Below are 23,085 nucleotides of genomic sequence, written 5' to 3'. Positions count from 1 at the left end.
AAGACACCTGTTACCACACTCTAATCAGGTACTAAAACACCTGCAAAGGCCTTCAAATTGTCTTGTTCTGTTGGCTACGCAATCATAGGTAAGACTGCTGACTTTGATATTTGACAACCACTGACACCTTGCACAAAGAGGGAAAGACACAAAAAGTCTTGGCTAAAGAAGCTGTTCGAAGACCTCTGCGTCTAAGCACATTCATAGGCAAAGTGAGGAAAAGATGTGGTATAAAAAGTGTAAACGTATTAGGGATAAACTCATCCTGGAGATGATTGAAACAAAACCCATTCAAAAATGTTGGAGATGCACAGAGAGTTGATTGGAGCTTGACTGCTTCAACAACCACCCCGCATGGATGTATGCAAGATATGGGTTTTCAGCTACCGCATTCCTTGAGTCAAACCACTGTTGAACAGGACTGCTCCCAAGACGTCTTTTTTCAACATGTCCCAAAAAATACTTGCATGGAACAATTCAATCGAAATACAGGCTAGTGATCGAGGACCTCAGAATAAACACCTTACAAAACTCCATATTTATATGCTTTTTCCAGGACAAGTTATACCAGGAGAATTACCAGCTGGTGCTGACAGAAGAGGAGAGGGAACAGATTTCATCAAAGCTAAATGAAGCGTCGGTGTGGATGGATGATGAAGGCTACTCTGCCACCACCAATCAGCTAAAGGAAAAGCTTTCACAGCTCAAGCATATGTGCAAGGATATGTTTTTCAGAGTGGAAGAGCAACAGAAATGGCCTGATCGCCTTGCTGCACTGGACAGTATGCTCAACACCTCCAGCATCTTTTTGCGGTGAGATTGATCGAAATTTGAGGCCGCTGCTTTTGCTTTTTCTTATTTTTTTTTTTTACTATTCTTCCAAGGAGTGCGAGACTAATTCCAGAGGATGATCAAATATTTTCCGAAGTTGAGCTGAATATGTTAGAAAAAGTGATAAATGAGACAAAGGTAGGTGAATTTAGATTTTTCTACACTATTGACCTAATTTCGGATGTAAATTTTCAGCGCATTTTTCTTTCAAAATCCAACAATTTTCATACCTATTGAGCTGGTTTCATTACCATAACATAGGTGGGGTAATGCCACTGGGAATCTGTCATGTTGAAATAGGGCTGTAACAATCAAAAGGAATTTCGACAACTTTGGTTTAATCAATTTTGATTAAAGTAATGTACCAAGATGAATTTTAGGAATCATTTAGTTTTTACAAAACTTTAGAGACAGTGTTTGCATCACAGTGCATCCTGGGTATTGACATCAAAAGGGGTTGCACCCAGTTTCACCCGTTTTCTGAGCAGTAGCGACAAGTGGCAGTGGCAGCGATAACCACTCAACGTTTTCAGTTTGAGCCAAAGTTTTCACAAAGACAGGAGAGAGGAATAAACCAGCAGTGAAAATGATCAGCGTATGAAGATGGGTGTCAAGCAGCTTGAGTTGATCATTTTTAGTGGTGCCTTTGTGACTGCTGCTTGATAAAGACAAGATGCGAGTAATATCGCCTACATAGATATGACGTTTTAAACCGAGTCACGGTCTGTGATTGTCGGGTGGACATCACCTTGCCATTGCGCAACTAAATCTGACATCAACTGCTTTCTCAGTGGATACATTAGGCATAAGTGGTGACTACTGTACACTTAGTCTTTGATCATATTTATCAAATCATAAAAAGCAAGCTGAATACTCAAGGATGAATTAGGTGTTTGTGGATATTTGAGTCTTTGCTGGCTCATTGGAGTGTACGCAGGGTACGTTTTGTTCGGAAGTTTAAGCTTTCCATCCTCTGGCACGTTATACATTATAAATACAGTATATCCATCCGTCCATTTTCTTTGTTTATTCTCACAAGGTTCGCCGAAGTGCTGGAGCCTATCCCAGCTGTCATCAGGCAGGAGGCAGGGTACACCCTGAACTGGTTGCCAGTCAATCCCAGGGCACATGGAGACAAACTGTTGCACTCGCAATCACAACTAGGGGCAGTTTTAAGTGTTCATTTAATGTTGCATGTTTTGGGGGTGTGGGAACAAACATGAGTGCCCGGAGAAAACCCACACAGGCACGGGGAGAACATGCAAACTCCACACAGGGGGGGCCAGGATTGAAACCGGCTCCCCAGAACTTTGAGGCCAATGCTTAACAGGTGTTCCACTGTGCCGCCTCATCACAACATCTATCAACTTTTTTTTTTTTTTTTAATGGTCTTCCTCTCGCTCTTTTGCCTGGTCACTCCATCCTTATCACCCTTCTTACAATATATTCACGCTCTCTCCTCTGGACATATTCAAACCATTCCAGTCTGCTCTTTCGAATCTTGTTTTCAAAGCATCCAACTTTGGCTCTCCATCTGAGCTAAATTCTAATCCTATCCAATCTGCTCACTCATAGAGAGAACCTCAACATCTTCATTTCCTCCATCTCCGCTTCCTGTTGTCTCTTCAGTGCCACCGTCTCTAATCCGTACATCATGGCTGACCTCAGCACTGTTTTATAAACGTTGCCCTTCATCCTAGCAGAGCCTATTCTGTCACAGACGACACCTGACACCTCCCACCAGCTGTTCTCATTGCCCTGTAGCATCACTGTTCCCCCTCCACCCCTCTCATTAATGCGCATATAGTCTTCGTTTCTCTCCTTTCCAGTGCACGCCTCCACCCTTCTGACTTTTCCTCCACCTCCTGCTTTCAGTGCAGATCACAATGTCATCTATGAATATCATTGTCCAACAGGATTCCAGTCTAACCGCATTTCTCAGCCTATCCATTACCACAGCAAACAGGGAGGAGCTGATCCCTGATTCAGTCCCACCTCTACCTTAAATTCTTCTGTCACATCTACGGCACACCTCACCACTGCTCTGGTAACTTCATACATGTCCTCTACTTCTTTTCCTTTCGGCTTGTCCCGTTAGGGGTCGCCACAGCGTGTCATCTTTTTCCATCTTAGCCTATCTTCTGCATCTTCCTCTCTAACCCCAACTGCCCTCATGTCTTCCCTCACCACATCCATAAACCTTCTCTTTGGTCTTCCTCTCGCTCTTTTGCCTGGCAGCTCCATCCTCAGCACCCTTCCACCAATATACTCACTCTCTCGCCTCTGAACATCGAAGTCTGCTCTCTCGAATCTTGTCTCCAAAACATCCAACTTTGGCTGTCCCTCTCAAGGGATAATTTCTAATCCTATCCAACCTGCTCACTCCGAGCGAGAACCTCAACATCTTAATTCCTGCAGCCTCCAGTTCTGCTTCCTGTTGTTGCTTCAGTGCCACGGTCTCTAATCTGTACATTATGGCCGGCCTCACCACTGTTTTGTAAACTTTGCCCTTAACAGGGTTCGCACGCGGCCCTAAAAGTCCCTAAAAACCCCAAAATTTTCGAAGGTGCATTTAGGGGCTCCTAAAAGTCCTTAAAATCCACGAAAACTGGTAAAGGCCTTAAATTAAAAAAAAAATCTAAGGGAGGACCTCTACCACCAAAATTCTCCCTAAAAAAAAAATACAGTTAAAAAAAAAAAAAAAAAAAGCGATCCGTCTGGCGTCCAAATCAGCCGAAAATTGTCAACGGAAGTCACCGTGTTGACAACTAGTCGCCATCTTGTCGATATTCCATTGTTTGTTTCCGTGAGTAGGCATTTCATTTCGTCTTCGTTACGACGTCGTGTAGTTCTTTCATCGATCCAACTTGTATCACGGGGAAGTGCATTTTTCAAGAAGCTTGGGTTGAAAGTAAGGAGTTTGGGAAGCTTGAGAAGGCTGACAGGCTGTGTGAGGAAGCAGAAGAAGAGAGGAATCTGAGGTTTATCACCGAGGCCATTGCACTCAGAGGCAGAGCAAAGGACAAGAGAGCCACTTTGGCACCTCTGCAGCAACAAAGAGGAGGCACTGAGTAGGCTCAAGGAGCTAGAGTAGGGGTGCTGAAACAGACATCAGTAGGAGACATTTGTGTATATAGTAGCAATTGTAGTTAGAATCAGTTTTTCTGTTTACTGTTATGTGAAGACGTTGACAATGGTCATATCAATGACAACTACCACAAGGGGCGACAGGTGATCACTGTCACAGGTACTGAGGTACTGGAACATTTGATGAACCAAGAATGGTTCTTTTTTTTTTTTCCTTACTCTTGATTTCCCACGATGGCCCTAAATTTTTCGTGTCTGCCCTGAATATTTTTCGTGTCAGCCCCTAAGAATGCCCCTAAAAAGCCCTTAAATGTTTTTGGTCAGACTGAGTATGAACCCCTCCTTCATCCTAGCAGAGACTCTTCTGTCACATAACACACCAGACACCTTCCGCCAGCTGTTCCAACCTGCTTGGACCCGTTTCTTCACTTCCTTACCACACACACACCATTGTTCTGGATTGTTGACCCTAAATATTTGAAGTCCTCCACCTTCGCTATCTCTTCTTCCTGGAGTCTCACTCTTCCCCCTCCACCTTTCTCATTCAAGCACATATATTCTGTTTTACTTTGGCTAATCTTCATTCCTCTCCTTTCCAGTGCATGTCTCCATCTTTGTAATTGTTCCTCTGCATGCTCCCTGATTTCACTGCAGATCACAATCTCATCTGCGAACATCATGGTCCAAGGGGATTCCAGTCTAACCTCATCTGTCAGCCTATCCATTACCACTGCAAACAGGAAGGGGCTCAGAGCTGATCCCTGATGCAGTCCCACCTCCACTTTACATTCTTCTGTCACAACTACGGCACACCTCACCATTGTTTTGCTGCCATCATACATGTCCTGTACTATTTTAACATGCTCCTCTGCCACACCAGACTTACGCATGCAGTACCACAGTTCCTCTCTTGGTACTCTGTCATAGGCTTTCTCTAGATCCACAAAGACACAATGTAGCTCCTTCTGACCTTCTCTGTACTTTTCCACTTCCCTCCTCAAGGCACATAATGCATCTATGGTCCTCTTTCTGGGCATAAAAACATACTGTTGCTCTAAGATACGGACATCTGTCCTGAGTCTCGCCCCCACTACTCTTTCCCATAACTTCATTGTGTGGCTCATCAACTTTATTCCTCTATAATTCCCACAGCTCTGAACATCGCCTTTGTTCTTAAAAAAATGGGAACTAGTACACTTTTCCTCCATTCTTCAGGCATCTTTTTGCCCGCTCGTATTCTGTTGAATAAGTTGATCAAAAACTCCACAGCCATCTCTCCAAATTGCTTCCATACCTCCACTGGTATGTCATCAGGACCAACTGCCTTTCCATTTTTCATCCTTTGTAGTACCTTTCTGACTTCCCCCTTAGTAATCATTGCCACTTCCTGGTCCTTCACACTTGCCTCTTCAACTCTTCCTTCTCTTTCATTTTCTTTATTCATCAACTCCTCAAAGTATTCTTTCCATCTATTTAGCACACTACCGGCACCAGTCAACACATTTCCATCTCTATCCTTAATCACCCTTACCTGCTGCAGATCCTTCCCATCTCTATCCCTCTGTCTGGCCAACCTGTACAGATCCTTTTCTCTTTCTTTCGTGTCCAACATGGTGTACATGTCTTCATGTGCCTCTTGTTTAGCCTTTGCCACCTCTACCTTTGCCCTACGTCGCATCTCCATGTACTCCTTTCACCTCTCCTCAGTCCTGTGTCCCACTTCTTCTTCGCTCATCTCTTTCCTTGGATGACTTCTTGTGTTTTGGGGTTTTATCACCAAGTGTCTTTCTCCTCTTTCCTTCCAGAAGACACCCCAAGTACTCTCCTGCCTGTCTCTCTGAATACCTTGGCAGTTGTATTCCAGTCTTCTGGGAGGTCTTCCTGTCCATTGAGAGCCTGTCTCACATCTTTCCGAAAGGCCGCACAATATTCTTCATTTCTCAGATTCCACCACAATGGTTCTCTGCTCTACCTTTGTCTTCTTAATATTCCTACCCACCACCAGAGTCATCCTACACACCACCATCCTATGCTGTTGAGCTGCACTCTCCCTTACCACTACTTTACAGTCAGTAATCTCCTTCAGATTACATCGTCTGCACAAAATATAATCCACCTGTGTGCTTCTCCCTCCGCTCTTGTAGGTCACTATATGTTCCTCCCTCTTCTGGAAATAAGTGTTCACTACAGCCATCTCCATACTTTTCCACTCGCATCCTCGGGGCAAATAATACATATGTGGTACTCTTTCTTGGCATGAAACCTTACTGTTGCTCGCAGATACTTACTTCTGTCCTGAGTCTCGCGTCCACTCCTCTTTTCCGTAACTGCATAGTGTGGCTCATCAACTTTATTCTTCTATAGTTCCCACAGCTCTGCAAATCGTGTTTGTTCTTAAAAATGGGAACTAGACCACTTTCCCTCCATTCTTCGCCCTAACCTCCACAGGTATGTCATAAGGACCAATTGCCTTTCCATTTTTCATCCTTTGTCGTGCCTTTCAAACTTCCCCCTTACTAGTCATTGCCACTTCCTGGTAGCACTGACAGAGGACATTGTGCAGCAGGAGCAATAAGGTGGTCTTACAGTGCTTGAGCAGGTCAGAAGGAATCCTGTCACTGCATGGGGCTTTGCCAGAAGCTAAGCTGTCAATGCCCTTGGTAGGCTCCTCAGCATTGGGCTCTGCGTCGAGTTAGTCTATGACAGACAGGCATTCAATGGCAGCAAGGGCTGCAGGTGCGACAGTGTTCTGCACGGAGTAGAGGTCAGCATAGTTTTCCACCCATCTCTCCAACTGCTGCCCTCTGTCCATGATGATATCCCCAGTAGAGGACTTGATGGGAGCAGTCTTGTTCTGCATAGGTCCCAGCACCTTCTTGATGCCATTGTACACCCCTCGGTTGTTCCCTGTTAATGCTGCTGTCTGGATGGCTTCACTCACCTCTGTCCAGTACTCGTTGGCTAGTGGTCTGTCTCAGTCCGCTGTGTGGTAAGAGCATGTGTGAAGAACATTTTTTTATGGCGAAGCGTCCGACAAGGATGAGGTCACGCAGGTGCGGTTGAGGGCGGGTGTCTCCTGGAGACTTTATGCTGGGGCTTGGTCTTGAAGAATGAATTGGCGATGCACACAGATTCTGATATCCACACAGCTCAAGCAGTCGTTGGCAGTTCTCATTCATTCTGTCCACTGTGTACTGTCCAAGGCAGGAGGGCCAGGAGATGTGATCTGCACCCACTCTGACATTGAAGTCTTCCAGTTGGCCCATCTGTTCCTTCCTGCGGATACTACTGCTAATGCCTTCGAGAGTCTCTGAGAATTTGTCTTTGGCATCAGATGACAAGTACGATGTTGGGGCGTATGCATTGATTAGGGTGACAGGGTCTGTGAAGGTGTTCAGGTGGAGGGTGAGTAGTCGCCCTGAGCCGTTGCTGCCTGGTTCTATCATAGCCAGCAATGATTTTCTTACTACAAAGCCCATCCGTGTATCCGTGGCTCATTGGAAGTCTTCCCCTAGCGAGCCTGAGTCTGCTGGCCGTGTTTCTTGAGTGTGGAGATGTCCACATTCATCCTTTCAAACTCATCATTGAAGACAACTATTTTTCTAGCATTAGAAGCAAAGTAAATGCAATGCACATGTAAGAAAAACGCTGGTAAACAATGCAGGTGTGCATATTAACACATTTGACTTAGAAGGGCAGCAATTTACAGCAGCAACCATTATTAATCACCAATTGAGAATGTATAGTTTTCAAATTGTGGCCATCCCTTACCAAATTATGGTGTGTACAAAAACAATTCATCATTTGTAGCTCTATTTCAAAAATAAATTACTAGCTGTACTTTAAGACTTTGTCATTATCGTTTAGGTTCCCATTAAGTTTTAATCTCTGACAAGTAATTTCAGTTTAGTATTTGAGGTTATCTGATTTTGTGATTCCACATGACTTTTTGAAAAGGTAACTGTTGCAATATCCCACTTGTCTGGGGTATAGGCATATTAACACATTGGAGGATAAATTCTGGTTGATGTAGTACAGCCCAGATGGTGTAAATTTGTTAGAACTTCTGTCAGGTAGTGACCTTTTTTTTTTTAAAAAAAAAAAAATAAATAAAAAAAAACTTTACAAAAACAAATCATTTGGGTTTCTCAGCTGTTGCACAATGAGTATTTTTTTAAGTATAATGCATGAAAACCACACCGTCTGTCCAGACATGGAGGAATGAGTCCGCCGCCAAGCAGGAGAAACATTCTCCCAAAGACCATCCAGTCATCCTCTCAAAAGACATTGAAGCAAAGCTTTCCCTGCTGGACAGAGAAGTCAACTATCTGCTCAATAAGGCAAAGTTTGCCAAACCGAAGTCTAAAGCCAAGGCCAAGAATACCACCAGCTCCGACAAAAGCACCTCAGCCAACAGCACAGCTGAACAGAAAGTAATCCCTCCTACAAAGGAGAGCACTGAAACAATCAATGGTGGGTGATGACTTGCACACTTTCACGTGACAAAATTGTTGGTTTCCCTCTGTTCATGAAAGGAAAAACACACATGGTCACATCAATAACATCCATCCATCCATTTTCTACCGCTTCTGAGTCGCGTTGCAGGGATTTCCAGACTTCCCTTTCCCCAGCCACTTCTTCCACCTCTTCCGGATGGATCTCAAGGCGTTTCCAGGCCAGCCGAGCAACATGGTCTCTCCAGCGTGTCCTGGGTTGTCCCTGGGCTCTCTTTCTGGTGGGACGTACCCGGAACACCTCTCCAGAGAGCCGTACAGGAGGCATCCAGATCAGATGCCTCACAAATAACATAACTCTGACAAAAGAAAACAAAGAAGTAAATTAACCAATGAAAATCAGACTTTGCTTTTGAATTTTAGTCAACAGTTATTTGAAAAACTAACATGAAATAGGCCTGGATAAAAATGGCGGTACGCGTAATATTTTGTGGTATAAGCTTTTGGGGTAATCACTGCAATCAAACCTTTTTTTGTGTTTTTTTTTTTTTTTTTTTTTTTTTCTCCTCTCTCCAATGAGACTTCAGGACCTCTCCAGGTATTTTGGCCCGATCTTCACGAGCAAACTGCTCCCCTTGTCTTTTATATGAGGGCGCTTTCTCCATATGCCATATTTCAGCTCCAACAGATGCTGGAGATGAGTCAGAATACCTGCTGAATCTGCAGAAGTCTCATTGAAAGTCAGAAATTGATTTCCTCAAAAGGTTGTGCAACACAAAAGTTACCATCATTTTGGTCCAGGCCTGTTTGAGTTTTTTTTTCTATTGAAATAAGTTTCAAAAGCATTCCTTTCTTTTATTATGATTCAATGATTTAAATTTTTTTCTGATTTCAAGCTTTCTATGACGATTTATTTCCTTTCATTAACAGAGGGGTACCAACAATTCTTTTCACATGTAAATCATGATGTGATGCGTAACATATGACTTAACCATCTCAAATATAGAAAGCCTAGAAGACAAGCTGCCAGGTGATGACACGCCCACAGAGGAAAGCACTGCTCAGATAGAATCTGACAGCCAATCACTGCTCACTGAAGAATCAGAAACAGGTGCTGTACAATTTTGACACGCTTCCAATGTGTGGGGAAAAAAGTGAATTGAATGTCATTCAGTAAATTAGAAATTAACAGCATAGTTTTTTCATTATCTTGCAATAATCAGGCTTAAGGTTAATTAAAAAGTGAAATTTATAACTTATTCAACATAAACTAAACATAAACAGCTTTTTTTCTCTTTTCATTTTCAGGAACTGAGAAAGCCAGATCTGAAAACCACATAGAAGATGAATTATAACTGGAATTGGAAAAATAGTCACACTATTTATTGAAGTGTAAATGTTAATTTTTTTTTTTTTCATTTTTGTAATATCCATTTGTTGAACAGATTGGTTTAGCTGGAGATGTCCTTTTTTTCACTTCTGTCTCAACAGCATAGACTTCACATTGCGATGAAGAAATTGAATTAACAGCATTTTTTGTTTTAGTGAGGTTTTTTTTTTTTCATCTGCACTGTATTTTTATCCATATCGTTGTCATATGCTGACACCGATGGTGAACCCTTTCGACAGCCCAACGTGCTAAAAAATAAAGTTGTAAAATTTCAGTTCCAATCAGACTGCTTTGTTGGCTCAACATCAATGTACCGTAGTCTGCCTGTCACATTTCTTTTGATAGCTTATTGATAGCTTGCTGCTGAATAACCACACACACCTTGCTGTCTCATGAGTTGATTTATTGCCCTCTGCCAGAAATATCTTCCTGTGCCATTTTGTTTTGCAGTATGTTACTTGCAGTCTATTTTAATTGAAATGTTATCTGGAGTTTGTTTAAACAGAAATGTGTATATACCTCTACGACCAACTGCAGAGAGGAAGATCCAGGGGTGTACACCATTTATCAAATGACCAAAGGCCTGCGACAAGGCTTTGTGGAAGAAGGTCAACATGAATGTCTTCAGCATTTTGGAAGGAATCAGAGGCACCAGTACAAAGAAGCTGGAAAGGATGGGTGACCTCATTTATGTGTATGGGGCGGATTAATTTGGAGTGGTGGAAGGCAAACATGCTGCCTCAGCTATCCCCCAAAAGTCCATAAGGCAGAATGAGATAGATTGCCTGATCAAGGAGAGCAGGTAGCTGAAGAAGTTGTGTGGGAGGAGAGGGAGGGCATAAACCTGTTGCAGGAAGAAATCCAGGGTAGGCTGGCAGCACTGAGGAAAGCTGAAAACCTCTGGGAGGAAAAAAACTAAGGAAAGAGCATGCAAGATCACGTTTCTATAAAGATCCCTCAGCTTTGCGAAGAGTCTCTTTGCAACAGAGAAAAGCGGAACTCTCTGTGACGAATGGCATCCTGGAAGAACACCTGAAAAATTCCTGCACAGATGACTGCTGTCATGAAGAAGTGATGCGCCCACTGGATATGCCACCAATCAATCCACCAGAGCACGAGCTGGACATCAGTCCACCCAGGTGGGGTGTGGTAATCCATATTCTACATAGAGCAACTAGAGCAAGGGTTGCATCAGCGCCTGGTCCCAATGGAGTTCCATGTAGGCTCTAAAAAAACACCAGATGTCATGGGATTCCACTGAAAGCTGATGAGGGTCGTGTGGCAGAAGAGGGAGATACCAACTGCCTGGCGTAGAACTATCCCAAAGGAGAAGGACTCATCAGAGATTGGGAAGTTCCGACAGATCAGCCTCCTAAATGTCGAAGGGAAAATTTTCTTCAGCGTGATTGCTTATAATAAAGATAAAAGAATACCTGCGAGTTAACAACCTGATTGACGCGTCAATCCAGAAAGCAGGAATACCTGGCTTCTCTGGATGCATGGAACACACTAGCGTCATCTGGCATCAGATCCAAGTCGCCAAAAGGAGGGAAGAGATCTTCATGTGGTGTTCCTGGACCTAGCAAACGCCTTTGGCTCAGTCTCTCATCATCTTCTGTGGACAGTGCTTGGCTATTTCAAGATGCCAGCAGCGCTTAAAACCTTTGTTAAGGCCTATTTCAAGGATATCCAGCTCTGAGGAGCGTACACCACTCCATGGCAGGACCTGGAAGTGGGAATCAGAGCTGGGTGTACCATCTCCCCGCTGCTATTCACCCTGGCCATGGAGGTCATCCTCCGAGCCTCTCAGTGGGTGGTTAGTGGGCAGTGAATAAGACCTGAGGTGAGGCTGCCTCCAGTCAGAGCTTACATGGATGACCTTACCACAACCAAGGCCTGCACAGCACGATTGTTAAAGAAGCTCCAGGACAACATCGAGGTGGCTCGCATGAAGCTCAAGCAGCGTAAATCGAGAAGCATCTCCATTGTCAAGGGAAAACTGTCAAACCACCGCTTTCACATTGGTGAGGAACCAATTCCAACTGTCTCCGGGAAGCCTGTGAAGAGCTTTGGCCGGTGGTACTATGCCGCTCTTAAGGACAAAAGAGCAATTAGAGCAGCTCAGAAAGGAGATGGCCAGTGGCCTGGAAAGAATTGACAGAACCCTGCTTCCTGGGAAGTTGAAGCTCTGGTGCTTGCAGTATGGGTTACTTCCTCGACTCCTTTAGCCAATAACCCTCTGAAATCCTACTCTCAAAGGTAGAAAAGCTGTATAGACTGATCATCTCATTTGTGAGGAAGTGGCTTGGGTTTTCCAGGTGCCTCAGCAGCATGGGGCTTTATGGTAACGGGATGTTTACACCTGCCCATTTCCAGCCTGGCAGAGGAGTACAAGTGCACTAAAGTAAGATTGGAAATGGTGCTACTGGATTCCAGCGATCCGCTGGTAGCCCAGACTGCCCCCATTCTGGCCACTAGGAGGAAGTGGACACCGCTGGCCACAACTGAACAGCCAAAGGCAGCACTCAGACACAAGGACATCGTTGGCCGAGTGCAGGAGGGGAGGAGTGGCCTTGGGCTCGGGGCCAGTAGACCAGTGTGGAGCAAGGCCACGACTGCTGAGCGGCACAAGCTGGTGGTCCAGTAGGTACGTCGAGAAGAGGAAACGCAAACGTCTGCCCAAGCTGTGTCGCAGGCCAAGCAAGGGCAGTGATTGGCCTGGGAAGGAATGGAGGCAAGGAAAATCACCTGGAAAGAGCTTTGGGAGATGGATGCGTTCAGGGCAAGTTTTATCCTCCGCTGTTTATGACGTCTTGCCTTCTCCCACAAACCTAACCCAGTGGTATGCCAAAGATCCCAAGTGCCTGTTATGCCAAAATCCTGCAACACTGAAGCACATACTGCTTAGTTGCAAGACCAGCCTTACTGAAGGTCGTTACACCTGGCGGCACAACCAAGTGCTAAAGTGTCTTGCTGCTGTTCTGGAGGACCAGCAGATGAGGGTGAACGCCCTCCCACATTTGTCAGCCAACTGCCAACCAAGGTTGTTCGTTCGAGAGGGAGAGAGTCAAACCGGCCACACCAACGAGCCACCAGGCAACGGACAGCTGGGCAGTCCACGAGACTGGAAGCTGCTGGCAGACCTGGACAAGAAGCTCTGCTTTCCATCTAAGATTGCAACTACCACCCTACGACCAGATCTAGTGCTTTGCTCTACCTCTCTCAAGCTCGTCTACATCATCGAGCTCACAGTGCCCTGGGAGGCGGCAGATGAGGAGCAGAAGCGGCTGAGGCATGCAGGACTTGCGGCTGAAGTGCAACAGCAAGGCTGGAGAGCAGTGGTACGCCCAGTGGAAGTTGGCTGCAGAGGGTTTATAGCCTCCTCAACATCCAGGCTCCTCAGTTGGGAGTAAGAGGGAAGGCCCATCGGCACGCAATCTGAGATCTCTCCAAGGCGGTGGAAAAGGCCAGCCAGTGGCTGTGGCTAAAGAGGAAAGACCCCCAGTTGGGCCTTGAGAAGAATTGATGGCACCTTGGGGGTGAAACTGGGATGCTGGGATTCACTGCTGAACCCTCTTGAGAGTGTCGTGGGCCGATCAGCGAAACACTTGACGGAAGGAAGCCCACTTGATAACCCATAGGGTGCCATCATTTATTTGAACATCCCACAGAGCCTCATCGGAGCCAAAATATGAATGAATAGAGGCATATTAACATCTAATAACTATTGTAGGGATTTGCGAGTTTGGACCCTACGTGTGTTCAAGAATCGAGGAAGATATGACCAATGATTAGAAAAAGTTAAAAGCAAATGGATTTATTACAAAGGAATGTGCAGTACAGACGTCCGGGTCTTACCTTGGTATCTGTCGCACACGAGACGTGAAAATGAAAATAAAAGGGAGAAAAAGCTGCCTTGTGGCAACCTGGTGTATTGCAAATTGTGTCCCTGATATCTGTCTACACTCGAGTGCGAGTGGGTCACAGAAGAATGCATTTGCCAAATTAATTGCTATGAAGAATTTCAAACCAGATGTGATGGTAGACAACATTCTGTGGGGGTGTGGTAGAGGTAACAATGTTGTCGTTAACATTAACTGCTCTCAAATCATGTGCCATACGCCAAGTCTTACCAACTGCTTTTAAAACTGACCTGAGTGGTGTACGCCACGAGGAGGTGGATTTTTCCAGGACTCCAGAATTCCACAGGCCAGTGAGAGTGTCCTCCATCTCCTGGTTAGCATCTGCGGGCCAAGGATATTGAGGTCTGTAAAAATGAGATCCTAGAAAAACAGTGATTTTAATGTCTGGTGTTTGAGTACAATGTCCAACATCAAAGGGTCCAGAGGACCAAACTGATTTAGGCAGTTTGTTTAACATTGACTCGGCGTCGTCATGGTCACAGTAGGCATGTCCGTGTTCTCTAGTTAGGGCCTCGTGTTCTAATATGGTGATATTAGTTGTCGGAGGTGCATCCGGAACAATGATGCGGTATGCATATGTAGATTTGGAGATCTGTACGTTATGGTGTGGTGTGTCCTCCCAGTTAGTCATTTGAGTCAGTGGTTTCACCATGGGTCCCAGCTGCCGGGCCTCGTGTCCTGGAGACAGAGCGAGTGAAATGTGGGGTACTGACCTTTCCTGCATTTTGTACCATGTCATTTGATCTGGTGTAAGAGAGCAGGATCCCGCTACACCCTCTTCTTACTGTGTATGTATGTGCGGATGTAATGTCCCAAGCATCACCTTGTATGCATGCAAAGTTTTCCATGTGTATTAGATCGTGGTTGAGGTCGTAATATTGTGTGCAATGGTATGGATCTTGTAGAAGCAGGTAAGCCCTAAGAGTGTTTAATCAGGGCTTCTACAACAGAAATTGATGTTTGAGCGGTGTTTCTGGTTCTGGTTCAAGTTGGGCCCAATAAATCTCCACAGTTGGAGTTGGTTCACTCTCAGGTGTCATAAGCCATTATCCAGAGGTGTCAGCTGCCGGCATTATAAAGAAATGGTGGAAGGTCTGTCCAGCCAAGATTGTGATCGGGGTTGAGTCCATTGCAGGGCCTGTTGAGTCCCTGAGAAGGCCATCAATTGCACAGTGTGTTGTGACAAAGTGTCCAGGAGCGAGATGTTGAGTGTGGAATGTGTTGCCCCTGTGTCAACGAGAGTGTTCAGTTTTCACCCCGCAACAGAGATGGGGATAATGGCACCTGCATCGCCGGAACCCCTGGCTTCCTGGGCACCCCTAGTGGTACTGTCCAACCTGCTGCTGTCCATCCTGTTGCCAAGGTGGGCTGCCAAAACTGTCATTTCTGCCTCTGCCTTGGCCCCCTCAGTTGTTTGACCAGCCACCACGCCTTTGCATTGGAGCTTGAGGTGGAGGAGCTGTAAGACAGTCTTTAATCCAGTGATCGAGAGAACCACAACCAAAACACCCTTGATCACGTTGTTGCACTCTCCCCGGCCCCACCACGCCTTCCTGCGTATCCCCCCGGCTATTACCCTAGAACCCACCTGCCTGTGTAGGTGGTTGTCTGCCAAAAAATTACATCTGGTGTGGTTTTGGACCATTACGTCTTGCCTGTTCTACTTTCAAGTTAAGAAGTTGTTTTTGGAGTTTAGTAATTTCATTATTACCCTGTTTTTGTCTTAAATAAATTTTGAGGCGATGCACTAAGTGTCGTCTGAATCAAGACTCATCTCTGGACAGGAGGTCAGGCTCAGCTTTAAGAGTCGTCTGTACTGGTTCAGGGAGACCTGTCAGGATCCCAGTCCTGAACATAGCCGCCTCCTTACCAGACTGTCCAGGATGATGTCCAGTCGATTCAGTCCAAAGTTTAGTACAGTTAGTCAAGTGGGTCATTTAACATAGGGGAAAGAAGTGGGTGCGCCTGTTACAGGAGTGGGGAACCTCTCTCTGATAGCTGCGGCCAAACGCTCGAAGTGTGCTCTCAATGTGGTTCCATTGGGTACGTTAAGCATACCTGCAGTTGTCTCGATTTCTCGGTGTTCAATACTAATGCATGATCGAGATGCTGCTTGTCTCCAGTCTCCCATGCAAAGTGTATACCCCTGTAAAGTTTCCACAAAACTAGACACCCATGCGTTACCACCAGAAGAGAGACGAGAAGTTAGCAGTAAGACAATCAACATTTTTAAGATCAAACGGCTTGTATATTGGACCTGCCGGAGCCTCTATCATAGGCAAAGTAAATTTATTTGTATCGCACATTTCATACATGAGGTAATGCAATGCGCTTTACATGATTAAAGGCATTTGAGAACAAAAAGATAAAACATTTAAAATGGGATGAAAACAATAAAAATGAAAAACAAGATTTAAAAAAGACAATTAAAACCGCATACAGTGCAAGTAATATTATCAAAAATTGGATATTCTACAAAGCATGAGAAAATAAAAAGTTTTCACCCTTGTAGCATTTTTTTTGCTTGTTATATAATATAATATAATATCCATCCATTTTCTTTACTGCTTATCCTCAGAAGGGTTTTGGGGAGTGCTTGGAGCCAATCCCAGCTGTCAACGGGCAGGAGGCAGGATACACCCTGAACTGGTTGCCAGTCAATCGCAGAGCACATAGAGACAGACAACCAATCGCACTCATCACACCTACAGGCAACCTTGAGTGTCCAACTAATGTGGCGTGTTTTTGGGATGTGGGAGGAAACCCACGCAGGCACAAGGAGAACATGCAAACTCCACACAGGCGGGTCCGGGATTGAACCCGGGAACTGTGAGCCCAACGCTTTACTAGCTGCGCCACGGTGCTGCCATAATGTAATATAATAATAATAATCGTCATCGTGTTATTTCCATTGCGAGAGGACGCTTCACATCAAATCAACAAGACCGTTTTCACCAACCCCCCTTCAGCGCCTCTTGCTTCCCCTGCGTGCGTGGTGCGTACTTACGTATGATTCAGGGCGCGTGCGTGTGTGCGTATTCGACGTGCCTCCTTTCTCATTTTTGCGGTCCTTCACTCGCGTCCACATATCAAATACGTTTCTTAGTTCCATCTTCTTTTCCTCATGGGCTCCTTGATGCCCTCAACGTCACATGCCACCTGACCAGCACCGGGTAGTTTCCTGGTCCCGTTCCAAAGTCAGTCACCGTCACCATTATTAAATGCGGAGTGCGCCTTTCTCTGTTCATCTCTTTAAGTTCCATGAGCCCTTATCTGATATGTCGCTTACATCTTTAATAGTCTTTTACATTTATATTTATCTTATTTATTATATTTACATAGTCTCTGTCATTGCCCATAACTTAATCGTGAGTCCGTCTGAATCGCGAATTTTACCCCAGTTGTGCTTTTGCCATTATTTTAATGCGCGCTTCCATTCTTTATCTTGCTTTTTTTTTGCCAACATTAAGCATCATATTTGCTGCTCAATTTCAATGCATATTTAATCTTTAGTTGGATCATATTCAGCACATTCATGATCAAATTCAACATCCATGATTATTTATTTAATTTAGTGGTCACTCTTCTTCGACTAAACCCAACCGAATTCCTATCGCGCAACAAATTAGCCTATACAATTCGTTTTTTTTTTCGTACGCCACCTTGTGACGTCCCAGGCTCAAACCGACGGCAAACCCTCTGTTTTTAAGGGATCCCATCCCCCTCAGGTGTAACAGGTGAACACCACCGTGCAATTGTACGTCTACAATATACGTCAGCTACGACGGGATATACAACTTCTCTTATTCTCTTTATCTCTTATTCTCTTTATCTGTTATTCTCAATAACTCATGAGGCATGAACAATTGATACCAATAACTTCTCAAATTTAGGCAGTTCAATATGCAGAATTCGACAGTAAACAGGCTCCTGCTTACCTTTTGGTTTTGGCCGCGACCTGGAGAAGTCAGAAGCACAGACACTTAACTAGGTATCTGCCGCACACGAGAAGTGTGTCTTCTGGCAGGATAGCCAAAGAAGACAAAAGCTGCCCAGTAACACGAGGTTTTTATTGTATGGGTCCATGGTTAAGAGTGGCTGCCCCCACCCCGCCCCCGCGCTCTGGTCCTGGGCTGGGATGGTAACTTTCAGGTCCTTACCTGGTGTCCTTCATCTCCACGGCAACGCCTGGGATATAGCCGGTTTTCGGCATAAAAAGCTCAAGGACAACCACATGCTCCACAACAAATCCTTGTCTGATTAGCAAATGGGCAACACTTTATCTGTTGATTAAATGTATAAGGTCATATTTAAGCAAATAATGAAAGTGCAATAAAAGTAAAATAGTCTTCACTATATTCTATTCTAACATCTATTAACATTCTCATAATACACGTTTAAGTAAAATCTGTAGGGAGGTAGGACATTATCAGAGGTTATATATTTTGTTTTCAGTTTGGACTGTTTGGAAACTGTAAATTGACCCCCCAAAAAAAGGAATGGTGAATGACAACAGCAGGTTGTTCAAAATGGGATAGTCAGGGTCTTTAAATGTAATTTTCCTTTCGTCACTTGTCAGTTACTTTAATCTTAATGCAGTGCCAGCAATTCATGTCATTACAACTGCCTGTAGTCCAAAACAATTGTAATAATTAGTCTCGACTAGGTTGAACCTACATGACAGTTGTGTACTTCCCTGTTACGAATTAAGACAAGAAATGCTCTGTTCTAGTGAACAAGTGAGCTTGTTGTAAGATGATAAATATTGCATTGTCAGTTTTCATTTTTGAGCCATGAACAGGTATTAATGGATTCACAATGCTTATTTCCAGTAAATGTTAATATTTTTATTTTTGTAATATGATGACAACCAAAAGAGCACGGTGGACTACAGTCAAGTGCATAAATATTCTGACATTGACACAATTAATCATTTTGGCTGTAAACCAACAATGGATTTGAAATGAAATGCAGTTAAAATGTAGACTTTATGCTTTAGTCTGAGGGGTACATGCAGATAAGGCAGGTTTAGGAATAAAAATTTTCAATACATGCCTCAACACCTTTTTAAGGGACCAAAAAGTCATAGGAGCAATTAACAAAGTTTGACTTTTTCCATCCTTGGTTTAAAATACTTTGCAATTAATTACAGCTTGAAATCTGGAACACAGACATCATCAGATGCAGGACTTCATCCTTGCTTGTTCTTGGCTTTTACCTTCAGTTTTGTATTCAATGAAATGCTCAGATCGAGACAGGGACGCATCGGCCCGGTCTGTTCCTGTGCAGTCAAGCCCCAAGTAATGAGCACTGATTGATTTTAGGCCTCATTTTTATGGTACACCTGTACTATGTGTAACAGGTTACATTATACTTTTAATTTCACCAAACACACCTCATCATCACTATTGAGGTTGAGGAAGTATTGCATTTGATGCTCTGCTTGAGTTCATTACGGTAGTTGTGCGCGACCGTTGAATAGGTTTATCAAGAGTGTTACAGATATTGTCATAACTTCAGTGTGGGTGTGCGTTGTGTGTCGCTGTGTGACTGAGGCGGCTCAGCAGGATGGTGAGAAGGGAAAAAAAACATGGCAACCAAGGAAGCGTGGCTTTGGTGTTCCTGGCACCCAAGTCACCTGTGCAACGAGAGAAGGAACGAGAGTAGTTAACCCTGAGCAAGATGACCTCAGCACAGCAACGACGTCTCCCGACCGCAGTCACGTGACCGCAGCAGGAATGGTTAACACGGTATTGTTGCAAAACTGGCTTTTGCATTGAATCAAAATAGCTGTATTCCCAGTTTGCTGGTAAACTTTGGAGAAAATAATTTTGTCAAGTTCATGCTGAAAATGGCAGGGGAAAATGCACAGTAAAGCAAAAATATATGGGTGAACACAGGATGTTTTTAACCAGAGCGGGAGAGCTCATATATTTTGGGGGGTTAAGCGCGACGGCTAGCTACTTTGACTTTTGTTTCAGATGTCTATTGCATTTCACAGCTTCAAATCTGCAGTTCAGCACGCCACACTAACATTAAAATGGAATTTGTAACAGGTACTAAACTCCCCAGTCACAAGTTAGTCACTTTGAAAAATCAAGAATTTAATGACTTGATGGCAAGAGGGGGGAAAAAAATGTTTGAATGTCTCCTAGTTTTGGTTTGCATTGATCGGTAGCGCCTCCCCGATGAAAGGAGCTTGAAGAGCTGGTGGCTAGGATGTGGGGGGTTTGAAAGGATCCTGCCCACTCCCGTCCTAGTTCGAGTAGTGTGCAGGTCTTCATGGGTGGGTAGGGTGGTGCCAACAATCCATTTAGCGATTTTGATTGTCCATTGCAGTCGGAACTTGTCCTTTTTTTTGTGACTGCCCCAAAACAGACACACTGTACACAGTACTGAATCGATGACCACTGTGTAGAGCTCAGCATCTCTTGTGACAGGCTGTACTTCCACAGAAGCTGCAAGAAGTACATCCTTTACTGGGCTTTTTTGAAGATGGAGTTGATGTATGTCTCCCAGTTCAGGTCCTGTGAGACTAATTCCCAAGAACTTGAAGGTCTCGATAGTTTACACATGACTGTTTGACAGCATGAGAGCAGCTGTGGTGAAGTATGCCTCCTGAAATCCACAATTATTTCCAGTCTTTAGTGTTCAATGGCAGGTGGTGTTGGTCACACGAAAGCTCCAGTCTCGCCACTTCCCATTGATATGCAACTTTGATGAGGCCGATGATCGTGGTGGCATCTGCGAAAATCAGGAGTTTGACACCCGGGTGCTTTGAGTTTTGGTGCAGTCATTTGAGTAGAGGGGAGAGGACACGAGAAATGTTAATGGATTACAAATCCATCGGGGGTCTGAGATCGACAGACTGAGGTCCAATAATGGAGTACAAACTCCAAAGCCAACATCGTGAAGCAGCATTTAGCAATTATGCCTAAAAAAAAAAAAAATAATAAATTGCCAACAGATGTCAGTCCCAGGTTAGAATGTTTTAAAATCTCGATTAAAAAATTGAGTTACCTTGTGATTGAAATGTCTGCAACTACAAGTTGTGCCTGCTCCACACCCTAACACATCACATTTTCTTTGTCTTGACTTCTTTTGTTAGTCTGTGACACAATCACAGAGATGTGATTAAACTTAAAGTGCTACCAACATGTAAAGCATGTTTTTTAGTATGTTTTTAATAATTAAAAAACTCAGCCGGAATGGACCCATCTGTTTTTTCACCACACGTCATGATGTCATATATCTCCTGCCATGAAAATCCTCTTGAGGCATTGTGTTGCAGAAGAACCAGGAAGGGACGTTTTTTACAGTAGCAGTGTCGAGTGTTTATATTGGTTTATACCTATTGCACCGGCCAAATATATGGGAGGAAGACTGAAACTCCACGGAGAAGAGATAGTGAAGGTGGACCACTTCAAATACTTGGGGTCAACAATACGGAGCAATGGAGAGTTTGGTAAGGAAGTGAAGAAAGGGGTCAAAGCGGGGTGGAATAATTGGCGTAAGGTGCCACGATGAAGGGCAAAATTTATAAAACAGTGGTGTACAGATTAAAGACGGTGGCCCTGAAGAAACAACAGGAAGCAGAACTGGAGGTAGCAGAAATGAAGATGTTGAGGTTCTCGTTCGGAGTGAGCAGGTCGGATAGGATTAGAAATGAGCTCATTAGAGGGACAGACAAAGTTGGATGTTTTGGAGACAAGGTTCGAGAGAGCAGACTTCGATGGTTTGGACATGTTCAGAGGCGAGAGAGTATGTTGGTAGAAAGGATGAGGATGGAGGGGTAAGAGAGGAAGTTGCATGAGATATGCTAAGATGGAAAAAGATGACACACTGTGGCGACCCCTAATGTGACAAGCCGAAAGAAGGTTTTTTTTTCATCGTGTTAGCCAAAATGCCGGCTAGTAGTATTGCTGGAATTTGCAAGAACACTGGGGAGGATGGATTCACTCTTCACACTTTTCCAAAACACCCGGTTCATCGGAAAAAAAAAATGGATTGCACAAGTGCTAAGGATGAGAGCTTTGTGGGTTCTAAATAACGAGTACATGTGTATAGAGCTATTAAAAAATAATAGTTTTGGGGGACTAATTTGTCTCACAGTTTATAGCATTTTACGTGTGAATCTAGAATAAATTCCTGGGTCAAACAAAATATAACAAAGCACTTGTATTGCTTTTAAGACAATTTAATCACACACAACACAACACAAAACAAGAAGTACAAAGAGAGTTTAGTAGCTTAGTAGTGTGTAACATGAGCAAACTAGCTAACTAGGAATTTAGTCACCAAACTCAAACAACCTCTCCGAAAGCAGCAATCATAAAAAGCTCTGTTCGCGTAACAAAAGATCCACGTCCTAATAATTTCATAAAGCACGTAAGTAAGTAGCTTTCTTTTGGCTTGTCCCGTTAGGGGTCGCCACAGCGTGTCATCTCCGATGAACACTCATATTTGTTTGGCAAAGTTTTTACACTGGATGCCCGTCCTGACGCAACCCCTCTTGGGGAGTAGAGGCCCCAGTGAGATACGAACTCACGACCCCTAGTTTACCAAACCAATGCTCTAACCACTGAGCTATGGGGCCTTCATAAATTATAGAAGTCAGTGGTGGTAAATGTTTCGACTGCATCGTTGCGATACCTGGCGGTAGTGGCATTGTCGCTTGCCGGCGGCCAGAGCATTGTTGTCATTCGCTGGTGGTTGCAGCATTATCCCTAACGCAGAGTTGGATCAGGTGGGGAGGTGGTTTGGCCGTGTGCGGGGAGGAGAAAGGTGCTCTCCCTCCAACTGGCCACCGCTGTCTGGGCACCCCTGAAGTAGTTACTTCACCCGGTATGGGTCCTCCTGAGTATGCTACACAAGATTTGTAAAACAGTTAGGAAATCGAACAATTATAGGCCTATCACTTTGAATATTTCATCGGGCTCCTTGTCAGTCTGTTGGGGAGTCTGTTGTTATTTAGGAGTGATCCACATATCTAAATATGACTCGAAAGGAGAGGGTCATATTTCCCCGGTCACTTCACTCGATTGTGAGATGTTCTCTTCTTCGTAAAAAGTTTGCGTCTCAGAAGAGAGTTCGTAAAAATCCGAAAATCTCTGTTGTCCGTCTCCCATAGCAGGTGCCACTGCGTCTTCTCAGTGGCGACTGTCCCAGTGTGACATCTGTAAATGACGTTCCAGGCAATATGGCTGCCACTGGGATGACAAGTGAGACTTCCGCAACTTTGCGGGTGAATGACACCCTCGCTGCTCATTTTTTTGTTTGTATGGACATTGAAGTGAATAATATTATATGTAATTTTCATAATATCTATTTTAATTTGTATATAGGGATGTCAGTGGCACTTTAATCATACTGTCTTGGTTGAAACAAGTTCTCTTCCCTA

General features: G+C 44.2%; 1 protein-coding gene across 1 annotated transcript in view; it reads left to right on the top strand.

The window, feature by feature from the left end:
- Positions 1-10,036, top strand: part of hyou1 (hypoxia up-regulated 1) — a 61,358-nt gene extending 51,322 nt beyond the window's left edge. The window contains exons 20-24 of the mRNA XM_061802600.1: positions 557-813; positions 885-969; positions 8,130-8,391; positions 9,379-9,483; positions 9,681-10,036. Of these exons, the coding sequence (XP_061658584.1) occupies positions 557-813; positions 885-969; positions 8,130-8,391; positions 9,379-9,483; positions 9,681-9,727 (756 nt within the window). The 3' untranslated portion in view covers positions 9,728-10,036. The remainder of the gene's footprint in view (positions 1-556; positions 814-884; positions 970-8,129; positions 8,392-9,378; positions 9,484-9,680) is intronic.
- Positions 10,037-23,085: the final 13,049 nt, after the last annotated feature.

The sequence above is a fragment of the Syngnathoides biaculeatus genome, chromosome 18 (assembly GCF_019802595.1).
Source record: "Syngnathoides biaculeatus isolate LvHL_M chromosome 18, ASM1980259v1, whole genome shotgun sequence".
Taxonomy (NCBI): domain Eukaryota; kingdom Metazoa; phylum Chordata; class Actinopteri; order Syngnathiformes; family Syngnathidae; genus Syngnathoides; species Syngnathoides biaculeatus.
This window is presented reverse-complemented; position numbering and strand designations above follow the sequence as displayed.